We start from the raw sequence: 22,988 nt of genomic DNA, 5'->3' as shown, positions 1-22,988 counted from the left end.
ATTTATATGAAATGCTCAGAAGAGGCAATGACACTGAGATAGAAAGCAGATTAATGGTTGCCCAGGGCTGGGGAAAATTGGAGAAGTGAGTAGTGATGCTAAAATATGAGGTTTCTTTTTGGGGTGATGAAAATATTCTGAAACTAGATAGTGTTGGTGGTTCCACAGCTCTGTGAATATACTAAAGACCACTTAGTTGTACACTTTATTTTTTAAAATTTTATGGCCCCACCTGTAGCATATGGAAGTTCCCAAGCCAGGGATTAACTCTGAGCCATAGCTTCAGATTCTGGATACTTTAACCCACTGTGCCAGGCCAGGAACCTCATCTATACTTCCCTGGACTGCCAAGTGACCTGAGCCACTGCAGTCAGATGCTTAACCCACTGTGCCACGGTGGGAACTCCTATTTGTACACTTTAAATGGGTGATGTGTATGGTTATATGAATTATATCTCAATAAAGTTGCTCACAAAAAGAATGGTAAGGATAAAAATATTTAAATGAAAAAATGGGAGTTCCTGTTGTGGCTCAGTGGTTAATGAATCAGACTAGGAACCATGAGGTTTTGGGTTTGATCCCCGGCCTCGCTCAGTGAGTTAAGGATCTGGCATTGCCATGAGCTGTGATATAGGTCGAAGACACGGCTCAGATCCTGAGTTGCTGTGGCTGTGGCGTAGGCCAGTGGCTACAGCTCTGATTAGACTTCTAGCCTGGGATACTCCATATGCCGAGGGTGTGGCCCTAGAAAAGACAAACAAAAAAACAAAAAAAAACAAAAAAAAAAAAAAAAGAAAAGAAAAGAAAAAAAGAAAAAAAGGATGAGTAAATAGTTAAACAGAGGCTAATGAAAAACAGGGGAAAAGAATGTTATAGACTAGGTTATATTACTAATACATCATTATAGAAATTCTTATTTTGTTCTAAGGGGGGGCTGCTTTTAGCAGGCAAATTATGATTAGGGAAAGGGATGGTTAACAATCAGAACTTGTGATTTTCATTCTTGGCTGTGATCTTAAGTATGAAATTATTTTTCTGGTATTTTTATGCAGTGTTTTGAAGATCAGGCAGCCTGTTACTCTATTTTTTTTTAGCTCCATTTGTTTGAGTTTGGCTGGTTTGAGTTAGTAATGAAGACGCATTATGGCAAGGGACACTAATGACATCAGTACAAACAGGTCTGCCAAAACTCTGGAGGTCTTGCCAAGCCCCAGTGAGTTGCCCCATGCCTCAGAAAATCCAAATCACAAAACAGGAAGAGTGGAGAATTTTCTGGTTTGTGCTAAGTTTGGGGGATTCTGTGTTTAAGTGCCAAAGGTGAAAACATTCTAGTAAGAAATAGTTGTTTCAACTCAATTGCAAGGGCAATTTCAATGGAGTTGAAATTTAGTCCATGCTTTGTCAAATTCTCTAAAAGGAATGACAAACTGGGAAGTGTATAGGGGCTTAGCGGGTGAAATAGAATAGTTAATATAGTTAAATGAAGGTCTTCTTGTCTGATCTCAAGGGAGTAGGCCCTGCTCCATTCATGCTTGTTGCTATATAGGAGGAAGGACCAGTGCTGTTAAATCAGTCTTCTGATTTTCCAAAGGAAGTTGAAGATATGGATTTTTTTCTAGATGCTGCTATCTAATTAGAATAAAAAATGCAATGAATAGGAGAAAATATTTCCAAATCATACGTCCCATGAGGGACTTGCATCTAGAATATATAAAAAATACTTATACTTCAATAATAAGAAAATCAAGTAATGCAATTTAAAAATGGGCAGGGAGTTCCCGTCATGGCTCAGTGGTTAAGGAACCCGACTAGGATCCATGAGCTGTGGTGTAGGTCGTAGAAGCAGCTTGGACCTTGCATTGCTGGGGCTGTGGCTATGCCAGTGACTGTAGCTCTGATTCCACCCCTAGCCTGGGAACCTCCATATGCCACAGGTGCAGCCCTAAAAAAAAAAAAAAAGCAAGAGGCAAAAAAAGAACAAAACAACAACAATCACAACAACATAACAGGCAGAGGATCTGAATAGATTTTTTTTTTTGTCTTTTCTAGGGCCACTCCCTCGGCATATGGAAGTTCCCAGGCTAGGGGTCTAATCAGAGCTGTAACCACCAGTCTACGCCAGAGCCACAGCAACATGGGACTGGAGCTGCATCTGCGACCTAGACTACAGCTCACGGCAACGCCGGATCCTTAACCCACTGAGCAAGGCCAGTGATCGAACCCACTACCTCATGGTTCCTAGTCGGATTCATTAACCACTGCGCCACGGCAGGAACTCCTGAATAGATATTTTGCCAATGAAGACATACAAATGGCCAAAAAAGCACATAAAAAGGCACTCAACATCATTAGCCATCATTAGCAAATAAAAACCACAGAGAGATAACATTTCATAGCCACTAATGTGGCCAGAATCAAAAAGAAAAATAATAACATGTGTTGGTGGAGATATGAAGAAACAGAAATCCTCATACACTGCTGTTGGGAATGTAAGACGTGTAGCCACTTTGGAAAACAGTTCAGTATTTCCTTAAAATTTAACCATAGAATGACCATATGACTCAACATTTTTGTGCATAGGTATATAATCATGAGAAATGAAAACATATGTCTACAAAAAAATTGTACATGAAGGTCCATAGAAGCTTCACAATATCCCTCAAATAGAAACAACCCAAGGGTCGATCAACTAATGAGTTGTAGGGGATATTATCTGGCAATTAAAAGGAATCAAGTACTAATATATGCTACACCATAGATAAACCTTGAAACCATTATGCTCAGTGAAAGAAGCCAATCACAAAAGACCATATGCTATGATTCCATTAATACACGTCCAGAAGAGGCAAACCTATAGAGACAGAAAGATTAGTGTTTGCCTAGAGTGGGGAGGATAAAGGGAATTGAGGAGTGGTTGCTAAAGGGTATAGGCTTTTTTTCAGTGTGATGAAAATGTTATAAATTGTGATGATGGTTGCACAACTCTGTGAGTATACTCAAAAACATTGAATTGTATATTTTATTATTATTACTATTTTTGGCCACACCAGCAGCATGAGGGAAGTTCCTGGACCAAGGATTGAACATGAGCCACAGCAGTGACGATGTTGAATCCTTAATTACTAGGCCACCAGGGAACTCCCTGAATTGTGTACTTCAAATAAGTGATTGTATTCTATGTGAATTACATCCCCGTAAACCTGGTATGGAAAAAAAAAGAATACAGCGATGGCCACACAGCACATATCTTTGAGGCCGCCAGCTTCAAGTCCTTTTATTAGGACTTGATCAAATGCCTAGCAGATCTGGAAGGGGCTATCAAACCCAGTTCTTAGGAAACCAGAGAAGAGGGTGATCTGCCAGTTCTAAAGTCACATGCCTTTTTAGTAGCAGAGCGAGGGCCAAAACATGTCTCTTGACCTTGACCACTAGGTCATGCTACCTCTATCCAAAGCTCAGTTTTCAGGGCAGAGCCAGGAAGGAATTGTGAGAAATCAACATCAGGAACAGCTGGATACACTCTCTTTTGCTGCATTTTACCAATGTCCCTCAAAGATATCTTGAGAAAGGGATAAAATATGGTGAAAAGGAATACTCCTTAAAGAAAGGGAAAAAACAAAGCCTTCCCTGAGCCTTTTTTTGTTTGTATAGCACAGAAGGGAGTGTATGTTTTAGAGTCACTTACTCTGTATGTTTCTGATTTATTTACACTTAGCTCATCAATGTGTTGTTTGTGCAAGAAACTTTTGATGTCCAAGAAATGCTCTGGGCCTTCTGAAAGGTTTTTTTTTTTTTTTAAACGAGAGAACTGAACTTTGCCAAGAGTAAATGGAACTCAGATATCAAAGGTCTGAGTTCAGTTTTCATTGAATACAAAGGGTGAGTGGATTTTGAACTGAGCCAAATGTATCTCCCACCCTTAATTTACCGTACATTGTTTTGGCAGACTCTACAATCCTGGAAGTTGGCTTTTCTTCTCTGATTCCTTTCTAGGGTGTAACCACAAGCCTATCTTTCAGTGAACTTCACAGAAAATAAGACCATATTATAACAATTTGTTAGAGCCTCACTCATCACTATGCCTATAACTATCGATTTTATTGGAACAAATTGAAATGTTTGAAAAGGTTAAATCCATCCTCTGAAGTTGTAATTTTGTTTGATAGACTACAGGAATCTCTATTTTTTTCAGTCCTCTCATCTGGGGGTTTACCAAAGAGGATGTGGCCAGGTCCCCCCCACCCCCAAGCTCCCCCCCACCCAGTCAATGGTCAGGCCCTCAACTAGTTATCAAGTTGAATATTGGTGCTCAGATTTGAAGGATGGTACCATTTCTCCATTCTGTCTTCAAAGGAGAAAGGATCAAATAAATGATTAGTACTTTGAGGATTTTTTTTTGGTTGCCCCATGGCATATGGAGTTCCTGAGCCAGGAGTAAGATCAGAGCTGAAGTTGCACCCTTAGCCACAGCTGCAACAATACCAGATCCTTTACCCAGGATCTAACCTACCCACCTGGCACAGTGCCTGGGCCTGCTTCCCAACGCTCCCACTGTGCCACAGCAAGAACTCCTGAGCTTTTTTTTTTTTAATTAATTTTTTTAATTAAAAAAAAACCCTCAAAAAACCCAAAGAAGCAGAGGAAAATTAAGATTATCCCAAATTCTGTCACTTTGAGATAGGCATTGTTATGTTTTGTGGGTCATTTTTCTTGTATTCTAAAAAATATATTTATATAAGTATAGGTACATGTATATGTAATTATAAAAATGGGATATTACATCTTATCTACTTCTTTATAATCTACGTTTTCCATTTCTTAGTTCATGATTGTTGATGTTAATACAGTTTTATCTACTTCATGCACATAAACCAGTTGTACAGATGGAAGGTAACTTAAATGATTCAGTGAGGAATCTTTTGATAGCAAGTGGCAGAAAATCCATGTCAAAGTGACTTAAGCACAAAAGGAAAGTTTTTGGTTGACATCTGCAAAATCCAGTGGGAGATCTGTTTTTGGGCCTGGCAGGGTTCAGGGCTTAAACCATTTTAGGAGGTTTCTGCTTCTCTTTCTCCGTTCTGCCTTCTGCTGCTTTGGTGCCATTCACATCTTGCATGTAGAGGCAGCAGTCCCAGAGTGGGATGCATCTAGGTTCTTGCCTGGCAAAGGAGAAAAAGGCCCTCTTCCAGTATTCACCATGGAAATTTCGTTATACTTGTGTCAAAGACATTTCTAAGCCTATCATGATGGCTCGTGCCTGGGTCATGATAGACTCTTAGAATCCAAGTGTTTCACCAAATAACAGACTGAGAATGAGAGAGGAAGGGATGGGTCCACAGAGGGAAATAGGAGGATGGTTACCAGAATGATAATGGATGAAGGTTGTGTGGCTGGATTAACAGTTGCACAATTCATAGACCTGGACATTTAGAACCCATTTTGTACTGTTTCCTAGCGCTCTCATAACAAACTACTGGATACTGGGTGACTTAAACAGAAATTTATTGTCTCACAGTTCTGGAGACTAGAAGACCCAGATCAAGGAATCCTCAATGTTGGTTCCTTCCCAGGGGTCATGCCTCTCTCCTCTTTTGGTCTTGGAATTCCTTGACTTGTAGATGCATTGCTCTGCTTTTTGTTGTCATCTTCACATTACATTTTCTCTGTGTCTAGATTTCCTCTTTTTATAAGGACACCAGTGATTTGGATTAGGGGTCCCCTCTACCACAGTACAACCTCATCTTAACTACATTTACAAGGACCCCATTTCCAAATAAGATCACGTTTTGACATACTGATAGGCACCAACATGTGAATTTGGGGACAACACAGTTCAATCCACAACATGTTTCCACACACAATGTTTCTGGCTACATTTAAAACCAATCCAGGAGTTCCCTTTGTGGTGCAGCAGAAATGAATCCAACTAGGAACTATGAGGTTTCGGATTTGATCCCTTTTCCTTGCTCAGTGGGTTAAGGATCTGGTGTTGCCCTGAGCTGTGGTGTGGGTTGCAGATGCAGCTTGGATCCCGTGTTGCTGTCAGCTATGGTATGGGCGGGCAGCTGTAGCTCTGGTTGGACCCCTAGCCTGGGAACATCCATATGCCACAAATGCAGCCCTAAAAAGAAAAAAAAAAAGGTCTGCATGGAAACAACCTGAATGTCCATTGACATATGGATGGATTAAAAAATGTGGTACATATACATAATGGAATACTACTCAGCCATAAAAAGAACAAAATAATGCTATTTGCAGCAACATGGATGCAAATAGAGATTCTCATGCTAAGTGAATTAAGACAGAAAGAGAAAGACAAATACTATATGATATCATTTATATGTGGGTTCTAAAATGTGGCATAGGAGTTCCAGTTGTGGAGCAGCAGAAACGAACTCAACTAGTATCCCTAGTATCCATGAGAGTGTGGGTTCTATCTCCAGCCTTACTTGGTATTGCCATGAGCTGTGATGTAGGCTGACAGTTGGAGCTCTGATTCTACCCCCTAGCCTGGGAACATCCATATGCCACATGTAAGGCCCTAAAAAAGCAGAAATCAATCAATCAATCAATAAAGGTAAAAGCCATTTGCACTGTGTCTTTAAAAAAATAAAAATAAAATGTGGCACAAATCAACCTATCTACAGAACAGAAACAGACTCATAGACATGGAGAAAAGACTTGTGGTTGCCAAAGGGGAGGCGGAAGGAGTGGGATGGACTGGGAGAGTTTGGAGTTAGTAGATGCAAACTATTACATTTAGGATGGATAAGCAACTAGATCCTGCTGTGTAGCACAGAAAACTGTATCCAGTCTCCTGTGATAGAACATGATGGAAGATAATATGTGAAAAGAATGTATATATATGACTGAGTCACTTTGCGGTACAGCAGAAATTGACACAACATTGTAAAGCAACCATAATTTAAAAAATTAAAAACCCCAACCAGTCTGAATTTGAATGATAAATTATTGAATCCAGTTGCCTCCTTCCTTCCACTGTGTGGACCAGAAGGTTGGATGAGTGACCTCTAGGGTTCTTTCCTCATAACTTAGTGATTAAGTGTTTGGGAGCTAGGAATCCACCTGATGCTTGAATGTATACTACATTCCAACCACTATCTTTTGGACTTTGGGCAAGTGACAATCTGCAAATCTGTCTCCTCAACCAGTAAAATGAGGATTGCAGTCCTTTACTCATTAGGATGTTGTGGGCTAGGCACATAGCTCTCAGTAAATGTTAGTGTGACTGTTCCGCCTTTTCAAACATGTAGGACTGGGGAGCCAGGAGAAGAGCCTGAAAGAAACCGAGCGTTTTCACCCTCTGGTGATAATTCAGCTCAACAATTTCTCCCCGTGGTTTTCCTGAGAGAAATTCAAGAAGGGGAGGGTGATTTGCTATCCTGCAAATAGAAATTCAAATCCGGTTCAGGGAACACAAAGTATTTCTCTCTCTCCGCTAAAGCCAGATGTGATCAATCCTGAGCAGACTCCTCCTAGGCGATGTGATTACGAAATACCTGTTCCTTCTAGGTCCCACTTATCTGTCTCTCTGACATCTTTTTTTTCTCTCATAACTTGATCTTTCCCACCATTTTTCAGATGTGGGCTGGAACCAGTCATTTTATTTACAATCTTTTTTTTTTTTTTTTTCTGACTCCATAAAGTCGGGGAAATAGAACAGACATCTGCTACTTTCCAAGGTGCCACATCTTTTAGTTCTTTCATACTTTTTCTACAGGCCCAATTTAGTTTGTCTAAATGCTTATTGAATAACAACTAGAACTCCAAGCTCTTGCAGGAAGCAGAACCTACTTGATACAGGTGTATAAGGCCTTCCCCAAGGTCAAAGCAAGACGAGTAGATGGCTTTAAAAAGATGGTCACTGTCATTTAGCAAATATATCTGAAGCGCTGACTCAGTGCCAGATGCTGCTCTAAGCACCAGGGTCATAAAAATGAACAAGAGAGCCAGCGTTCCTACCCTTAAGTACTGCACATTCTGAGAACATTCACTCATGCAAAAAAATATGTAATGAGCACTTACTACAGGTCAGGTTTTGCTCATCATTAAAAAACACAGTTTATATTACTATACTATACTAATGACAATGGCACATGTGCACGTGTGTGTGTGTGTGTAAGGTGGGGGGCAGAATACAACACACATAAATACATTCTTTATCATGTTAAAAGGTAATAAGTGCTATTGAAAAAAACAGCAGTGTAAGAGGATTAGCCACCTTGGGGGCTGTTTACAGATTTAAATAGGGTGATCAGGGTGGGTCCATTGAAAAGGTAATACTTGAGCAAAGATTTGAAGGCAAAGTGAGGAAAAGGTAAGGAAGGGAGCTTGGGTATTTGGGGAAGAACAAGTCCAAAGGCCCTGGGGCATAAGGATGCCTGGCTTTATCAAGGATAGCAAGGAGATCAGGTTCATTGCGACAGAGTGAACAGTGTGGAAACAGAAGGAAATGGTTAGGGGCAAAGCAAGCAGAGCTTTTAGCCTGAGTGAAATGAGGAACCATCAGAAAGTGCTAAGTAGATCAGGGGCATGATTTCAGACTTCAAAGAATTGACCTGGCTGCTGTGTTTAGGCTAGACCTTGTGGGTGCCCAAGGCATTAGGGAAGTCAGTGGAATCAATCACAAGGGCAAGGCAGTAGCGATGCAGACCTAGAGGTGGGACAAGGGGGACAGGTAGTGAGAAGTGGTTAGATCAGTCTTGAAGACGCGGCCAAAACGATTTTCTAAGACAGGATGTGGAGTGTGAAAGAGGAGGCAGGGATGACTCCAAGATCTAGTCGCTGATTGCTTGGTAGAGCAAGGTTTTGCTTTGTTTTGGTGCGTTGGTTGTGGGGGGTGGGGGTGGGCACCAGCGCCATTCATACATGTCAAGTTTGAGGTGCCTATTAGCTATCCAAGTGTTGTGAGCAGCTGGATTTTGCCTGTATGAGTGATTTAGGAGAAATGCTAACGCCTCAGGAAGTGAGACCGCGCTGAGGTACTACTTCCATAACTGATCACGTCCTCCTCCTAAAGGCTGGAAAATCCCTGAAGGGAATTTCATCGCGCCTTAATCCCTTCAGCAGACAGAGCCCTTCTTTTACCTCTTTGGGGAATGGCGAGAAAAATGAACAGCAATAACCCGACGCTGCACGGCTTCCATCCCCTAACTCGCCGAAGGGAAAGAAGCCATGCGGGTTGCGGTGGGAATGCAGATACGTCCCCAGCGGCGGGCGGGGCCTGAAGGTGGGCGGGGCCGCGGCGCCGGCGCACGCCACAGAGGGGGGCGTGGCCGGCTCGGCGCGCGCGCCCCCCTCCTTTCCTTCCGCAGGCCCACCGGTGATCAGCTGGTCTGCGCTCCTCTGACGTGAGCCTGGGCACGTCACCGCCGAATGGCAGCCTCCAGAAAGGCACCGCGAGTAAGGTGAGGGGAATGTGCCGGGGAGCCGGCGTCCGGGCATCGCGCGGCCCCCGGGGCCCGGGCGCGCCTGTTGCACTCCGCAGGGCAGGGACAAGCGGGTGAGGCGCTGCAGGCAGCCCACTGCAGTCGGGCGCCGGCCAGGGATGGCCGGAGCCCCTCGAGCCAAGGCAAGGGGAGGGAGCCTTGCAGCCGGGCAAGTTCCGGTTCGTTTCCGGTGGGGCCTCTGGCAGCCCTGGGCAGCCCGAACCGCGTCCTCGCACGAGAGTGTGTGCGGAGGTGCAGCGCTCGGCCGGAGGGAGCTGTGGCCATCGCCGCCCCTTCCTCGGCTAGGCTAGAAGGCCCCGCTATAGGAGGAAATTGACCCCTTCTGGCTTCTCCCGGGGCCGGGGAGGTGGGCGAGCCCTCGACCTCGCCCTCGCCCCTCTATCCTGAGAATCTAATCTTCAAAGTACAACCGTGACAATGTGACACCTGCAGTTCGACTTGCTGATCTGTCACCACTACAAGGATAGGCCACCACGGGCCCTTCCCTACCCAAGTGGTTTCAGAGGTCGTGTAAGGGAATACTTTGATATCATCCTACCAGTAACCTGCCCTGGGTACTCCCTGGATGCAGGGAGGTGAGAAGGATAATCCGCTGGTCTCACATTGAATAGGTTTCAGCCTAGTCTTCCCCTACAATCAAGGTGTACTTATCAGAGCAGCTAACAAACTGAGAGATATGTTGAGAATTCCCAATGGCCAGAAACCAAATTCCCTGGCAATCTACATGGGGTCAGCCATCCTCTGACCAGTTGAAACTTGGCAGCATGGCCCGGCTCACTTGCTGAACACAGGCCGTGGCTTGTGCTTGTGTTTGTGAGCTGACAGATCTCAGGCCAAACTTGACCTGGCCTTGGCTTCCGCAGAGCGTGTTAGGGATGAGTAGAGAACCTGCCCAGCCCTGTGGAAGGGTGTTTGAGGTGCGGCTAACCTGCATGGGAATAGGGCTGCTGGAAATGGGGTACCACAAGTGGATAATGAGTTAGGGCCTAGGCTGAGAAGTAGCCTTTGAGGACCTAGTTGGTCTTTGATGGGCTCACGGAATCCCAACATTTTAGGGGCACAAGGGTCTTTCAGCATTTGCTGATAGAGTCTCCTTACCTCACACAAGAGGCCACTGAAAGGCTGAGAGATGGGAGGCTATTTGCCCCAGGTACCTCCCCTCCTGGCAGAATTTGAGTGCCATTCAATGTAAATATGACTCAGTTTAGGTGATGGAATCTGACCTTAGATGGACTTAGGTAAGGGGTTGAGCCGGCTTCTAGTGCAGGGGCATCTAGGAAACCAGCACTGGCATCAGACTTGGCTTCTCTCTGGTACCTCTTGGCTCTGATTTCTTCACTGTTGGCTTCATTCTCAGGCAGATTTTCTCCTTTAACAGATCTAGTCTGACAGTCCCAGCAAAAACAGGGCCCTTTTACCTAATGGTTGGAGCAGAAATTCCAGATGTGATCCTCACTGGACTGCTTTGTTCCTTATGTCCATCCCTGAACCGGTAATTGTGGTTGGAGGGATGGCTTGAGCAGGCCTGGGATCCAGAACTTGATGTGTGAGTGTGCGAGGTTCATTTCAACTAACTCTGTGGACTAAAAATGGAGAAGAGACACTCTCAGAAGGAAAAACCAAGGTGCTCTGATCAAAAGGAGGAGGGTTGGATTCTGGGTAGGCAAAATAACATTGCCTCCTTTTTCACCCTAGAACTTCCTCCATTCTGCCCTTGCCTCACCTCACAGGGCTCGATTGAGCATCTTGGTCCTTGTTTTGCTCCATCCTGAGGGATATACATGTATGATTCTCATCATGGGCTGGGGGAAGGCAGAGGGTAACAACCCTGCTGGGATTTCTTTAAAAAGAGGGAGAGAAATGTGCTATAGCCATCTTATAAAAAGAAATTCTCAGCAAGTTCCCGTTGTGACAGAGTGGAAGTGAATCTTACTGGTGTCCATGGGGATGCTGGTTCGACCCTGTACTTGCTCAGTAGGTTAAGGATCTGGCATTGCCATGAGCTGTGGTGTAGGTTGCAGACGTGGCTCCTATCGCATGTTACTGTGGCTGTGGTGTAGGCTGGCAGCAGTAGCTCCGATTTGACTCCTAGCCTGGGAACTTCCATGTGCCACGGTTGTGACCCTAAAAAGCAAGCAAGCAAGCAAAAAAAAAAAAAGTTCTCTGCATGCTTCTTTCCTCTTATCTTTCTTTGTCTTTTTTCTTTTTTTTTTTTTGTCTTTTTGTTTTTTTGCCATTTCTTGGGCCACTCCTGCGGCATATGGAGGTTCCCAGGCTAGGGGTCAAATCGGAGCTGTAGCCACCGGCCTACGCCAGAGCCACAGCAATGCAGGATCCGAGCTGCATCTGCGACCTACACCACAGCTCACAGCAACACTGGATCCTTAACCCACTGAGCAAGCCAGGGATCGAACCCTCAACCTCATGGTTCCCAGTCGGATTTGTTAACCACTGAGCTACAACAGGACCTTAACCCACTGATCAAGGCCAGGGATTGAACCCGCAACCTCATGGTTCCTAGTTGGATTTGTTAACCACTGAGTCACGACGGGAACTCCCCTCTTACCTTTCTCATAGCACATCATGATGTTGAGAAGGTGTAGGCTGAAGAAGGCCTGGGAAAGAGAACACTGAGCTGAAAGTTGGGACCCCTGGACCCTAGTTCTAAACTAACTCTCACCACATAGCTTTGAGGCCTTGAACAAATAGTTTCTTTCTAGAGGAGGGAGGTGAATTGGATGGTTCCTGAGGTACATTCTCGTCCTAACATTCAATAATAGCCTTGCTTTGTTGGAGAGCCTGAGAATGTGTCTGTTCAAGTAAATGAAAGGTGGATGGATCTTGGACTCTGCAGTGACCAGGGTATGGCAGGAGCATGACAGTTTTAATATTTAGCTGCTTTGTGGCTCCTTTGATCCTTACAGAAAGGTAGAGATCCTTACGGAGACATCTTGAACTCAAGTTCTCTGTAAGCATTACCTGTCAGACCTGATTTTTGGTCTTGGCTTTGGAGCTCCTGATGTGTATGGCCCGTGGCAAGTTACCTTTGTTTCTTCTCTTGTAAAGTGAGTGAATAAGGCTACTTCTGAATAACCTCCCTCCAGCTCTCTTGTCTTGTGTGTCAGCCAGTCACTGGCACCAGTTAAATTGGAATATATAGAGAAATTGACTTTCTTGGCTCACCATTTGTAAATGTGCATATGAAATCAAGGGAAATCAGTTGAGAATGTGACATATCTCTGTCCAAGAAAAAGCTTTCTTACTTTGTAAAATATTATAACAGCTTTATTGAAATATAATTCATGTACCACACAATTCACTTATTAAAAAGTACAATTCAGTGGTTTTGAGAATATTCCCAGAGTTGTGCAGCCATTACCGTGATCAATTTTAGAACATTTTAATTCTTCTCAAAAGAAAATCCTCTCATATTTTCAGTCATTCCTCATTTCCCCACCTCTACTTCAGCTCTAGGCAACCACTAATCTACTTTCTATCTCTATGGATTGGTCTATTTTGGACACTGCCTGTGGCATCATACAATACACGTCTTTTTAGACTGGCTTTTTTAACTTAGCATAAAATGTCTTCTAGGTTTATTATGTTGTAGCATCTATCAGTAATTATTCCTTTTTATTGCCAAATAATGTTTAGTCTACTTTTATTTATCCGTCAATTGATGGACATTTGGGTTGTTTCTATTTTTTGGATATTATGAATAATGCTGCTGTGAACATTTTGTGTGAGTTTCTATGTGGACCTAATTTTTTCAGTTTTCTTTGGTGTACACCTAAGAGTGCAACTGCTGGATCATAGGCTGGCTAACTCTGTATTTAATTCTTTTGAGGACTGCTGGACTGTTTCCCAAAGCTGCTATACCATTTTACATCCCCACCAGCAATGTCTGAGTGTTCCAGTTTTTCCACATTCTTGCCCATGCTTGTTATTTTATGGCTTTTTATTTATTTATTTATTTATTTATTTATTTTTGTCTTTTGTCTTTTTGTTGTTGTTATTGTTGCTATCTCTTGGTTCTTGGGCCGCTCCCGCGGCATATGGAGGTTCCCAGGCTAGGGGTTGAATCGGAGCTGTAGCCACCGGCCTACGCCAGAGCCACAGCAACGCGGGATCCGAGCCGCATCTGCAACCTACACCACAGCTCACGGCAACGCCGGATTGTTAACCCACTGAGCAAGGGCAGGGACCGAACCCGCAACCTCATGGTTCCTAGTCGGATTCGTTAACCACTGCGCCACGACGGGAACTCCGCTTTTTTTTTTTTTAATTATAATCTTCCCTACTGGATGTTAAGTGGCATCTCATTGTGGTTTTGATTTGCATTTCCCTAATGAAAAATGATACTGAAATTTTTTTCGTATGATTTTTGGCCATTTGTATATCTTCTTAGGAGAAATGTCTATTCAGAACTTGTGACTATTTAAAAGCTTTAATATTTATCTTTATTGCTGAGTTGTAATAGTTCTTTATACACTCTGGATACTAGAATCTTATCATATACATGAGTTCTAAATATTTTCTTTCATTTTATGGGTTGTCTTTTTACTTTATGGCATCCTTTGAAACATAAAAGTCTTTAATTTAGTGAAGTCCAGTCTATCTATTTTTCTTTTGCTGCATGTGCTTTTGATATCATATCTAAGAAATCATTGCCTGATTCAAGGTCAGGCAGATTTATGCCTGTGTTTTCGTCTAAGAAAACATTTATGTCTGTGATCCATTTTGAGTTAATTTCTATGTGAGGGTAGAAGTTCAGCTTCATTGTTTTACATGTGGACATCCAGCTATCCCAGCATCATTTGTTGAAGAGACTGTATTCTTCTTCATTGAATGGTACTCTTATAAAAAAACTTGATGGTAATTGTGAGGGTTTATTTCTGAATTCCATTTTATTGATGGGTAATTCTATCCTTATGGCAGTACCACACTGTCTTGATGACTGTTTTAGTAGTTTTGAAATCAGGAAGGGTGAATCCTTCAACTTTGTTCTTTTTCATGATTGTCTTGCTTATTCTGGATTCTTTGCATTTAGGATCTGCTTGTCACTTTCTCCATAGAACCTAGCTGGAATTTGATAGGGATTGCATTGTATCTGTAGATTATTTTGGGGAGTATTGCCATTTTAACAATAGTTAAGTCTTCCAACCCATGAACGTGGAAAATCTTTCCATTCATTTAGGTCTTCTTTAATTTCTTTCGACAGTGTTTTGTAGTTTTCAGAGTATAAGTTTTGTATCTTTTTTGTTCAGTTTATTTCTAGGCAATTGTTGTTTTGATGCTGTTATGATGAACTTTTCTTAATTTCATTTTTGCATTGTTGACTGAATGGACTTGGAAGAGAAATCCTCAGGTGCCAGAAATGTAGGGGAACGTAAAGCCTGCATGGCAGGGGATAAGCTGAATCTGAGGGGATTCAGATTCATAGTAGTTGGGTTTCAGAGCATCAGACTATCCCCAAATGGAGACAGGAGACTTGTATGTAAATCTCCTAGCTCAGGAATTAAAGTGAGAATTAATCTCAGAAGCAAACAACAGTGTCAATAGTGCTTGTACAATCCAGGCTACCTCTCGTTCTCATAGGTAAATAGTCTGTGAGTCTATAAGAAAAGTAATGACCCACCAAGAGGGAGCCAGCAGCCTCAGTAAACTTGAGGATTACTATTCCAAGATCTTCTAATGGAGAGTCTGAAATGAATTATAAAATAAGGGCCCCAAATAATTAAAGCTAAGAGAAGGAATAGAAACCATAGAGAAGGACACCATGAAGAAAGGACAGGCAGATTTGTAAAAGAAGCAGATAGAACTGTGCATGTGAAAAATATAGTCCTTGCTAATAAAATATTTTTAGATAAGTTAAATAGGAGATTAGATGTAGGTGAAGAGAATTCACGAATTAAAGGCTGGAACTGAGACTATTTACCTGCGATGGTGATGTTTTTATGTTTTATCTGAAACTTAGTTATTTCATCACTGATACTGGGGTGAGAGTTCTTCTAGTTGTTAAGTCAAGTTAATGACCCTCTCTGACTAAGCCTTGCCACGTTTGCTAAGATCAAAGTCTGCAACATCCTGTTCTTTCTCTTCTTAGGGCAAATTACCAGGATTTTCAGCTGAAGAATTTAAGAATAATTGAACCTAACGAGGTGACACGTTCAGGATACCCAGGTGTAGGAACAGGTAATAATTTTGCCTATTACTTAGATGGAACATCTCAAAAGGATTTTAGATTCTCCCACTCCAACCCCAAGCTGGGAGAGAAGAGAGGGTAAGGGATTAATTAATTGATCATGGCTGGGGGGCTGAGGGCATATATATCTGGAAATTAAAAACCATTTCGTCTTTTGGCTTTCTGAGCTGTTGCTTACATCACTTTTTTTCAGTAGTAAGTTGGAAAATTATGGTTTTTGATTTCCTGTTCCTGGGGTGGTGGTGATGGTGGTGGTGGTAGATTGTATTATAAAAGTCCTGTTCTAGTTTTGCTAATTTCTAATATATTCCTTTATTGACAGCTTTAGAGATTAGCTTTCAGTTTTCATCCTAAGACTATGAGATAAGAAAAATTTTTATAATGTATTATCGTGTTTTATAAAGTGGGCATTCAGGAAAATCTTTTGGAGGAAAATTTCAAGAGCCATATCCTCTTTCCAGAACTGGTTAGTTATATTGTTGGGTTGCCAGAAACCTGAATTCTGAAAAGTGGTGTATTTCTGTATTTCTGTCCCATGTAAAACAAGTGCTTTTCTGTGGACGACCCAGGAGAACTACAGCATTTACGTCTAGTCGACTGAACAAACCAGTCCTGTGGAGCACATTAGGAGCTATAACTGGTTTCTCTTTGGAAGATCAGTGCTGTAACTTGTGCAATTTTAGGTCTTTTTTCTTTAAAAATGTCAATGTATCCAGCACAGTCTTGGCTGAATTAGGAGGGAGGAGAGGAATGAATGGGAAAAAGTGGAAGTAGAAAAGGGAAAAAGTGATAGAATCATTGAGTTTAGAGTTCGAAGAGAAATTCTCTTTCTTTCTATTACATATAAAGAAATAGAGGTTCAGGGAGCTTTGGTTGTCTGAGGTTGCAGATCCCAGCTGGAAACTAGAACCCACTTGTTTTGAATCCTTTGGTCTTAGAGTGCCTTAGAGCCTCTGTTAGGTCCCCTAGATAATATAATATACTATAATAGAGCATGGACTTGGGAATTGGATAGACCTTGGGTCTTGGTCCTGATGATCTGGTTAACTTGGGCAAGTATTTAACTCCTGTTTTTTTTTTTTTTTTTTTTTTTTTTTTTTTTGTTCGTTTATTTTTTAAATCTGTAAAATGGGAGCCGTGAATCCCTGGGGGGTTATTGTGAGACTTAACCACTAGTGTATGTAAAGCCTTTGGCTACCTCACTCAGAGTAAGACAGAGAAACAAACCACCATCTCTAAAGCTGTTGATGCTGGACGAGCAGCTTGGCATCTGTGCAAGTGTTAAGATGCTGAAATTGGAGTAAACCAGCCCCTTCTATTCTTACAACAAGGCATGTAGGAATCCCAGCTGGTGCTTCGGATCCAGAGTCAAATAATATTTCTTGAGCTTTTGCAGTGTACCAGATGCTGTGCATGCTGCTTTCACACATGTTGTCATGTTAAATTTTTCTAGCTACCAAATGAGGTAAATAGGGTGTGCTCTTCATGTATTTCCAAGCGGTAAAAAGTCTTTTGTTTGTGATAAAGGCTGAATGTTTCATAACTTCTAAAAGCAGACCCACGTATGCAAGAGACTTTTAAATGAGTCATTCTTTTTAAAGCATGATTTAAAAATACCTGGCAATGTATGGGCTAATTTTACATCATAGACCAGGTTTGTTGTTCTTGGCTCCCCACTTCCCTGCATACCCTGATTAGCTCTTGGCGGCTTCTGACATTTCTGAAAAGTAATGGGATGTGGAATAGGCAGATGCTATAATGTGGTATTTTCTAAGATTCGAGCTTTCTTTCACTGAAGATTCATTACTCTTTATTATGTTGAGTCTGAAAATGTCATAGACGCAAAGGTGTAATATTCATTCAGACATCTTTGAGTGAGTGAGTATATGCATGTGTTAGGTGCTGAGCTAGATACATGGATTCAGAGGTGAGGATGACATGGTCCCTGCCTTAAGGAGAAGCAATGTATACATCTATTGCACCATTTATCACATTGCTTTCATAGTTAGCTGCGTATCTAGACCTAGCAATTGCAGATACAACATTTACTATGTGCCAAGTACTGTTTCTAAGTGCTTTATATTTAGTAGCCCATTTCATCCTCATAAAAATTACCCTCTGAGGATTACCAGCCATGATTTTCATCTCCTCCATCTTGACTATTATTTCAATTGCTGCTACCTCATTAGCTGGGTCTTCTGATGGAACCTGCTTTGTCTTCTCCTCAGCTCTAGCTGCTCACCCATTCAGTTACTTTTAAGGCCCATTGTCCTTGTGGCCACAGCCACCTCAACCACCTTTGCCCATTGTATCCACCTCCCGTATACCTGCCTCCACTGCCACAGCCCATTCTTTGCCTCTGCCTTTGCCTGTTGCTGTCTTTTCCCCTTTGCTAGTCCTGCCACTGTCCTTTACCACATCCTATCTGTTGATTGTGGTGTTGGGAGTTCTTTCATTGTGTTTGATATAAGTGACAAAGGAGTGGGTACCTCAGATCAAGAACACCAACCAAGTGTGAAGGAAATCAAGGATGAGGAAGGAAGGAGCAGGGGAGATGTTAATAGTGGTGAAGGTGGCTTTGTGGAGGGAAGTGTGAAGTTACCACTGTAGTGGAGTGAAATTGATGAAGGAAGCAGAGGATGCTTTTGATCGGCTCCATTTTGCCTTTGATGGCTATCAGTTTGTAATTGAGGATTTTGTGCCTGCCATTGGTTCCGTTGACATTACTGATGAAGTCAGTAACTGATGATATTTTTTTTAATTAAAAAAATTTTTTTTTGTTGTTGTTATAAGCCCAAGCTCCCCATCCCTCCCACTCCCTCCCCCTCCCATCAGGCAGCCACAAGTCTTTTCTCCAAGTCCATGATTTTCTTTTCTGAGGAGATGTTCATTTGTGCTGGATATTAGATTCCAGTTATAAGTGATATCATATGGTATTTGTCTTTATCTTTCTGGCTCATTTCACTCAGGATGAGATTCTCTAGTTCCATCCATGTTGCTGCAAATGGCATTATGTCATTCTTTTTTTATGGCTGAGTAGTATTCCATTGTGTATATATACCACATCTTCCGAATCCAATCATCTGTCGATGGACATTTGGGTTGTTTCCATGTCCTGGCTATTGTGAATAGTGCTGCAATGAACATGCGGGTGCACGTGTCTCTTTTAAGTAGAGCTTTGTCCGGATAGATGCCCAAGAGTGGGATTGCGGGGTCATATGGAAGTTCTATGTATAGATTTCTAAGGTATCTCCAAACTGTTCTCCATAGTGGCTTTACCAGTTGACATTCCCACCAGCAGTGCAGGAGGGTTCCCTTTTCTCCACAGCCCCTCCAGCACTTGTTATTTGTGGATTTATTAATGATGGCCATTCTGACTGGTGTGAGGTGGTATCTCATGGTAGTTTTGATTTGCATTTCTCTTATAATCAGCGATGTTGAGCATTTTTTCATGTGTTTGCTGGCCATCTGTATATCTTCTTTGGAGAAATGTCTATTCAGGTCTTTTGCCCATTTTTCCATTGATTGATTGGTTTTTTTGCTGTTGGGTTGTATAAGTTGTTTATATATTCTAGAGATTAAGCCCTTGTCGGTTGCATCATTTGAAACTAATTTCTCCCATTCTGTAAGTTGTCTTTTTGTTTTCTTTTGGGTTTCCTTTGCTGTGCAAAAGCTTTTCAGTTTGATGAGGTCCCATGGGTTTATTTTTGCTCTAATTTCTATTGCTTTGGGAGACTGACCTGAGAAAATATTCATGATGTTGATGTCAGAGAGTGTTTTGCCTATGTTTTCTTCTAGGAGTTTGATGGTGTCCTGTCGTATATTTAAGTCTTTCAGCCATTTGGAGTTTATTTTTGTGCATGGTGTGAGGGTGTGTTCTAGTTTCATTGCTTTGCATGCAGCTATCCAGGTTTCCCAGCAATGCTTGCTGAATAGACTTTCTTTTTCCCATTTTATGTTCTTGCCTCCCTTGTCAAAGATGAATGGACCATAGGTGTCAGGGTTTATTTCCGGATTCTCTCTTCTGTTCCATTGGTCTGTCTGTCTGTTTTGACACCAGTACCACACTGTTTTGATGACTGTGGCTTTGTAGTATTTCTTTTTTTTTTTTTTTTTTTTTTTGTCTTTTAGTTGTTGTTGTTGTTGCTATTTCTTGGGCCGCTCCTGCGGCATATGGAGGTTCCCAGGCTAGGGGTTGAATAGCCACTGGCCTACGCCAGAGCCACAGCAACGTGGGATCCGAGCTGCGTCTGTAACCTACACCACAGCTCACGGCAACGCCGGATCGTTAACCCACTGAGCAAGGGAAGGGACCGAACCGAACCCACAACCTCATGGTTCCTAGTCGGATTCGTTAACCACTGCGCCACGACGGGAACTCCGTAGTATTTCTTGAAGTCTGGGAGAGTTATGCCTCCTGCTTGGTTTTTGTTTCTCAGGATTGCTTTGGCGATTCTGGGTCTTTTGTGGTTCCATATAAATGTCTGGATTGTTTGTTGTAGTTCTGTGAAAAATGTCATGGGTAATTTGATAGGGATTGCATTGAATCTGTAGATTGCTTTGGGTAGTATGGCCATTTTTACAATATTGATTTTTCCAATCCAGGAACATGGAATATCTTTCCATTTCTTTACATCTTCTTTGATTTCTTTGATTAAAGTTTTATAGTTCTCGACATATAGGTCCTTTACCTCCTTGGTCAGGTGTATTCCAAGGTATTTGATTTTGTGAGGTGCAATTTTAAAAGGTATCGTATTTTTGCATTCCTTTTCTAATATTTCATTGCTGGTATACAGAAATGCAACTGACTTCTGAATGTTAATCTTATATCCTGCTACGTTGCTGAATTTATTAATCAGTTCAAGTAGTTTTGGGGTTGAGTCCTTAGGGTTTTCTAGGTATAGTATCATGTCATCTGCATACAGTGACAGTTTGATCTCTTCTCTTCCTATATGGATGCCTTTTATTTCTTTTGTTTGTCTAATTGCTGTGGCTAGGACTTCCAAAACTATGTTGAAGAGCAGTGGTGAGAGTGGGCATCCCTGTCTTGTTCCAGATTTGAGTGAGAAGGCTTTCAGAGTAACTGATAATATTGATACAGACTACAGTCAGCACTCTAAACACACAGTCAGTGCTATCAAATTCCTTAAGTCAGAATAGGCCCAATTAGAAGGCAAATACTATAAGGAGGTTAGTGATCTTGAAAGAAAATATACTAGGATTTATTATATAGTTGCTTTTTAAAATTCCAGATGCTCAGGCTGTGTTCCAGGCTAATTAAATAAGTTCCCCAGGTAGTTTTCATGTGTAGCCAAGTTGGAATAGCACTCTAAAAGATGTCTATGTTTTTGCTTGAATTTTTACAGTCTTAACTTGCTCTCAGAAATGTGGTTTGGAAACACAGATCTATTCTGAAGCTCCTGAAAGATGTCATAATAAAGTTTTCAGTTGCTGAAAGCTTATGAGGTCACAATAGGCTTCATTTTGAACCCAGTGGAAGTGTTGACATAAATTTAGATCAGATTAGATACTTCTGATCCCTCTTTTTGAGATAGGTGAGAAATTATAGTTTAGTAGATCAGGCAAAAGGAAAGGATGTCCCTCTGGAAGTTATTCAGAAGCAGCTATAATATAGGAAGCATAGCTGTTTGAATAATGAAGAGAACCATTTCCGGTGACTCTGTCTTTGAGTCCTTCTGTCTTTTGGAGACTTGTGAGATGAAGCCCTGAGGTTTATAGCTAAAGCTGCTCTTGCAAATTATGAATACAATGGGACACTTTTTCAGTGAGTCCCAAGATTAGTATCCTACCTCATAGAGGAATTGATTGGAGATGACCATGATAACTGAGGCTTTTATAGCCCAGGGTGCTGCTGATGATGGAGAAGAAGAAGATCAAATTGTTAAAGACAAAGAGCCAAAAAGGATCCTTACCTAGCAGAGTACAAGCCCCAGTGAGTCAGGGAGTAAATTCTTAAAGATTACCTGTGGTACAGCAACCTCGATGTATGTAACCCCCCATTACTTACAGCATTATGCATTAGGATGTTTTTGGTTAAGTCAGGTGTTTTTTTATTTGTTTAAAAAATATGTTGGGAGAATCCAAAACACTGACAATACCAAACGATGGTGAAGATGTGGATCAATAGGAATTTGCATTCATTAATGGTGGGAATGCAGCATGGTTCAGCTACTTTAGAAGACAGTTTGATTACTTACATCTGGAATCTAATATATGGCACAAATGAAAAGAAACAAACTCATGGACATGGAGAACAGACTTGTGGTTGCCAAGGGGGAGGGAAAAGGAGGGGGATGGACTGGGAGTTTGGGGTTGGAAGATGCAAACTATTATATTTGGAGTGCATAAGCAATGAGATCCTGCTGTATAGCACAGGCAACTATATGCAATCACTAGTGATGGAACATGATGGAGTATAATGTGAGAAAAAGAATGTATATATATGTATGTGTGTGTATATATATGTATGTATAACTGGGTCACTGCTGTACGCAGAAATTAACAGAACATTGTAGATCAACTATAATAAAATTCTTTTTTTTAAAAAAGAAGACAGTTCAGTAGGTTTTTTTGTTTGTTTGTTTGTTTTGTTTTTTTCTTTTTAGGGCCTCACCCACCGCACATGGAGGTTCCCAGGCTAGGGGTTGAATCAGAGCTGTATCCGCTGGCCTACGCCACAGCCACAGCAATGTCAGATCTGAGCTGCGTCTGTGACCTAAACTGCAGCTCACGACAATGCTGTATCCTTAACCCACTGAGTGAGTCCAGGGATGAAACCTGTGTCCTCGTGGATGCTAGTCAGATTCATTTCCTCTGAGCACTACGGGAACTCCAATTCCTTACAAAACTAAATATACTCTTACCATATCATCCCACTATCATGATCCTTGTTATTTATTCAAAGAATTTGAAAACTTATGTCCACACAAAAGCCTGCAACATGGATATTTATAGCAGCTTTATTCATAATTGCCAAAATTTGGAAGCAACCAACATGTCCTTCAGTTAGTGAATGGATAAATAAATAGTGATATATCCAGACAATGGAATACTATTCAGAGCTAAAAAGAAATGAGTTATCAACCCATGGGAGGACATGGAGGAACCTTAAAGGCTAAGTGGAGGAAGCCAATCTGAAAAGGCCATAATACTGTATGATTTCAGCTGTATGGTTTTTTGGAAAAGTCAAAACTGTGAAGACAGTAACAAGATTAGTGATTGCCAGGGCTTGGGGGAGGAAAGGAAGGATGAAGACGAAGCAGAGAGGATTTTTTAGGGCAATGAAAAACCAT

At 41.7% G+C, this 22,988-nt stretch overlaps 1 protein-coding gene across 5 annotated transcripts in view; it reads left to right on the top strand.

The window, feature by feature from the left end:
• Nucleotides 9,094–22,988, top strand: part of XPNPEP1 (X-prolyl aminopeptidase 1) — a 51,418-nt gene continuing 37,523 nt past the window's right edge. Inside the window, exons 1-2 of one of the 5 annotated variants that reach the window (XM_003133180.6) lie at nucleotides 9,094–9,428; nucleotides 15,577–15,665. In XM_003133180.6, the coding sequence (XP_003133228.3) occupies nucleotides 9,397–9,428; nucleotides 15,577–15,665 (121 nt within the window). In that variant the 5' untranslated portion in view covers nucleotides 9,094–9,396. Of the gene's footprint in view, nucleotides 9,429–15,576; nucleotides 15,754–22,988 lie in introns of those variants that run through there. The other 4 variants (XM_021073189.1, XM_005671446.3, XM_021073190.1 and 1 more) reach the window with 4 other exon arrangements.

This window comes from Sus scrofa, chromosome 14 (genome assembly GCF_000003025.6).
Source record: "Sus scrofa isolate TJ Tabasco breed Duroc chromosome 14, Sscrofa11.1, whole genome shotgun sequence".
In the NCBI taxonomy this organism is placed as follows: domain Eukaryota; kingdom Metazoa; phylum Chordata; class Mammalia; order Artiodactyla; family Suidae; genus Sus; species Sus scrofa.
This window is presented reverse-complemented; position numbering and strand designations above follow the sequence as displayed.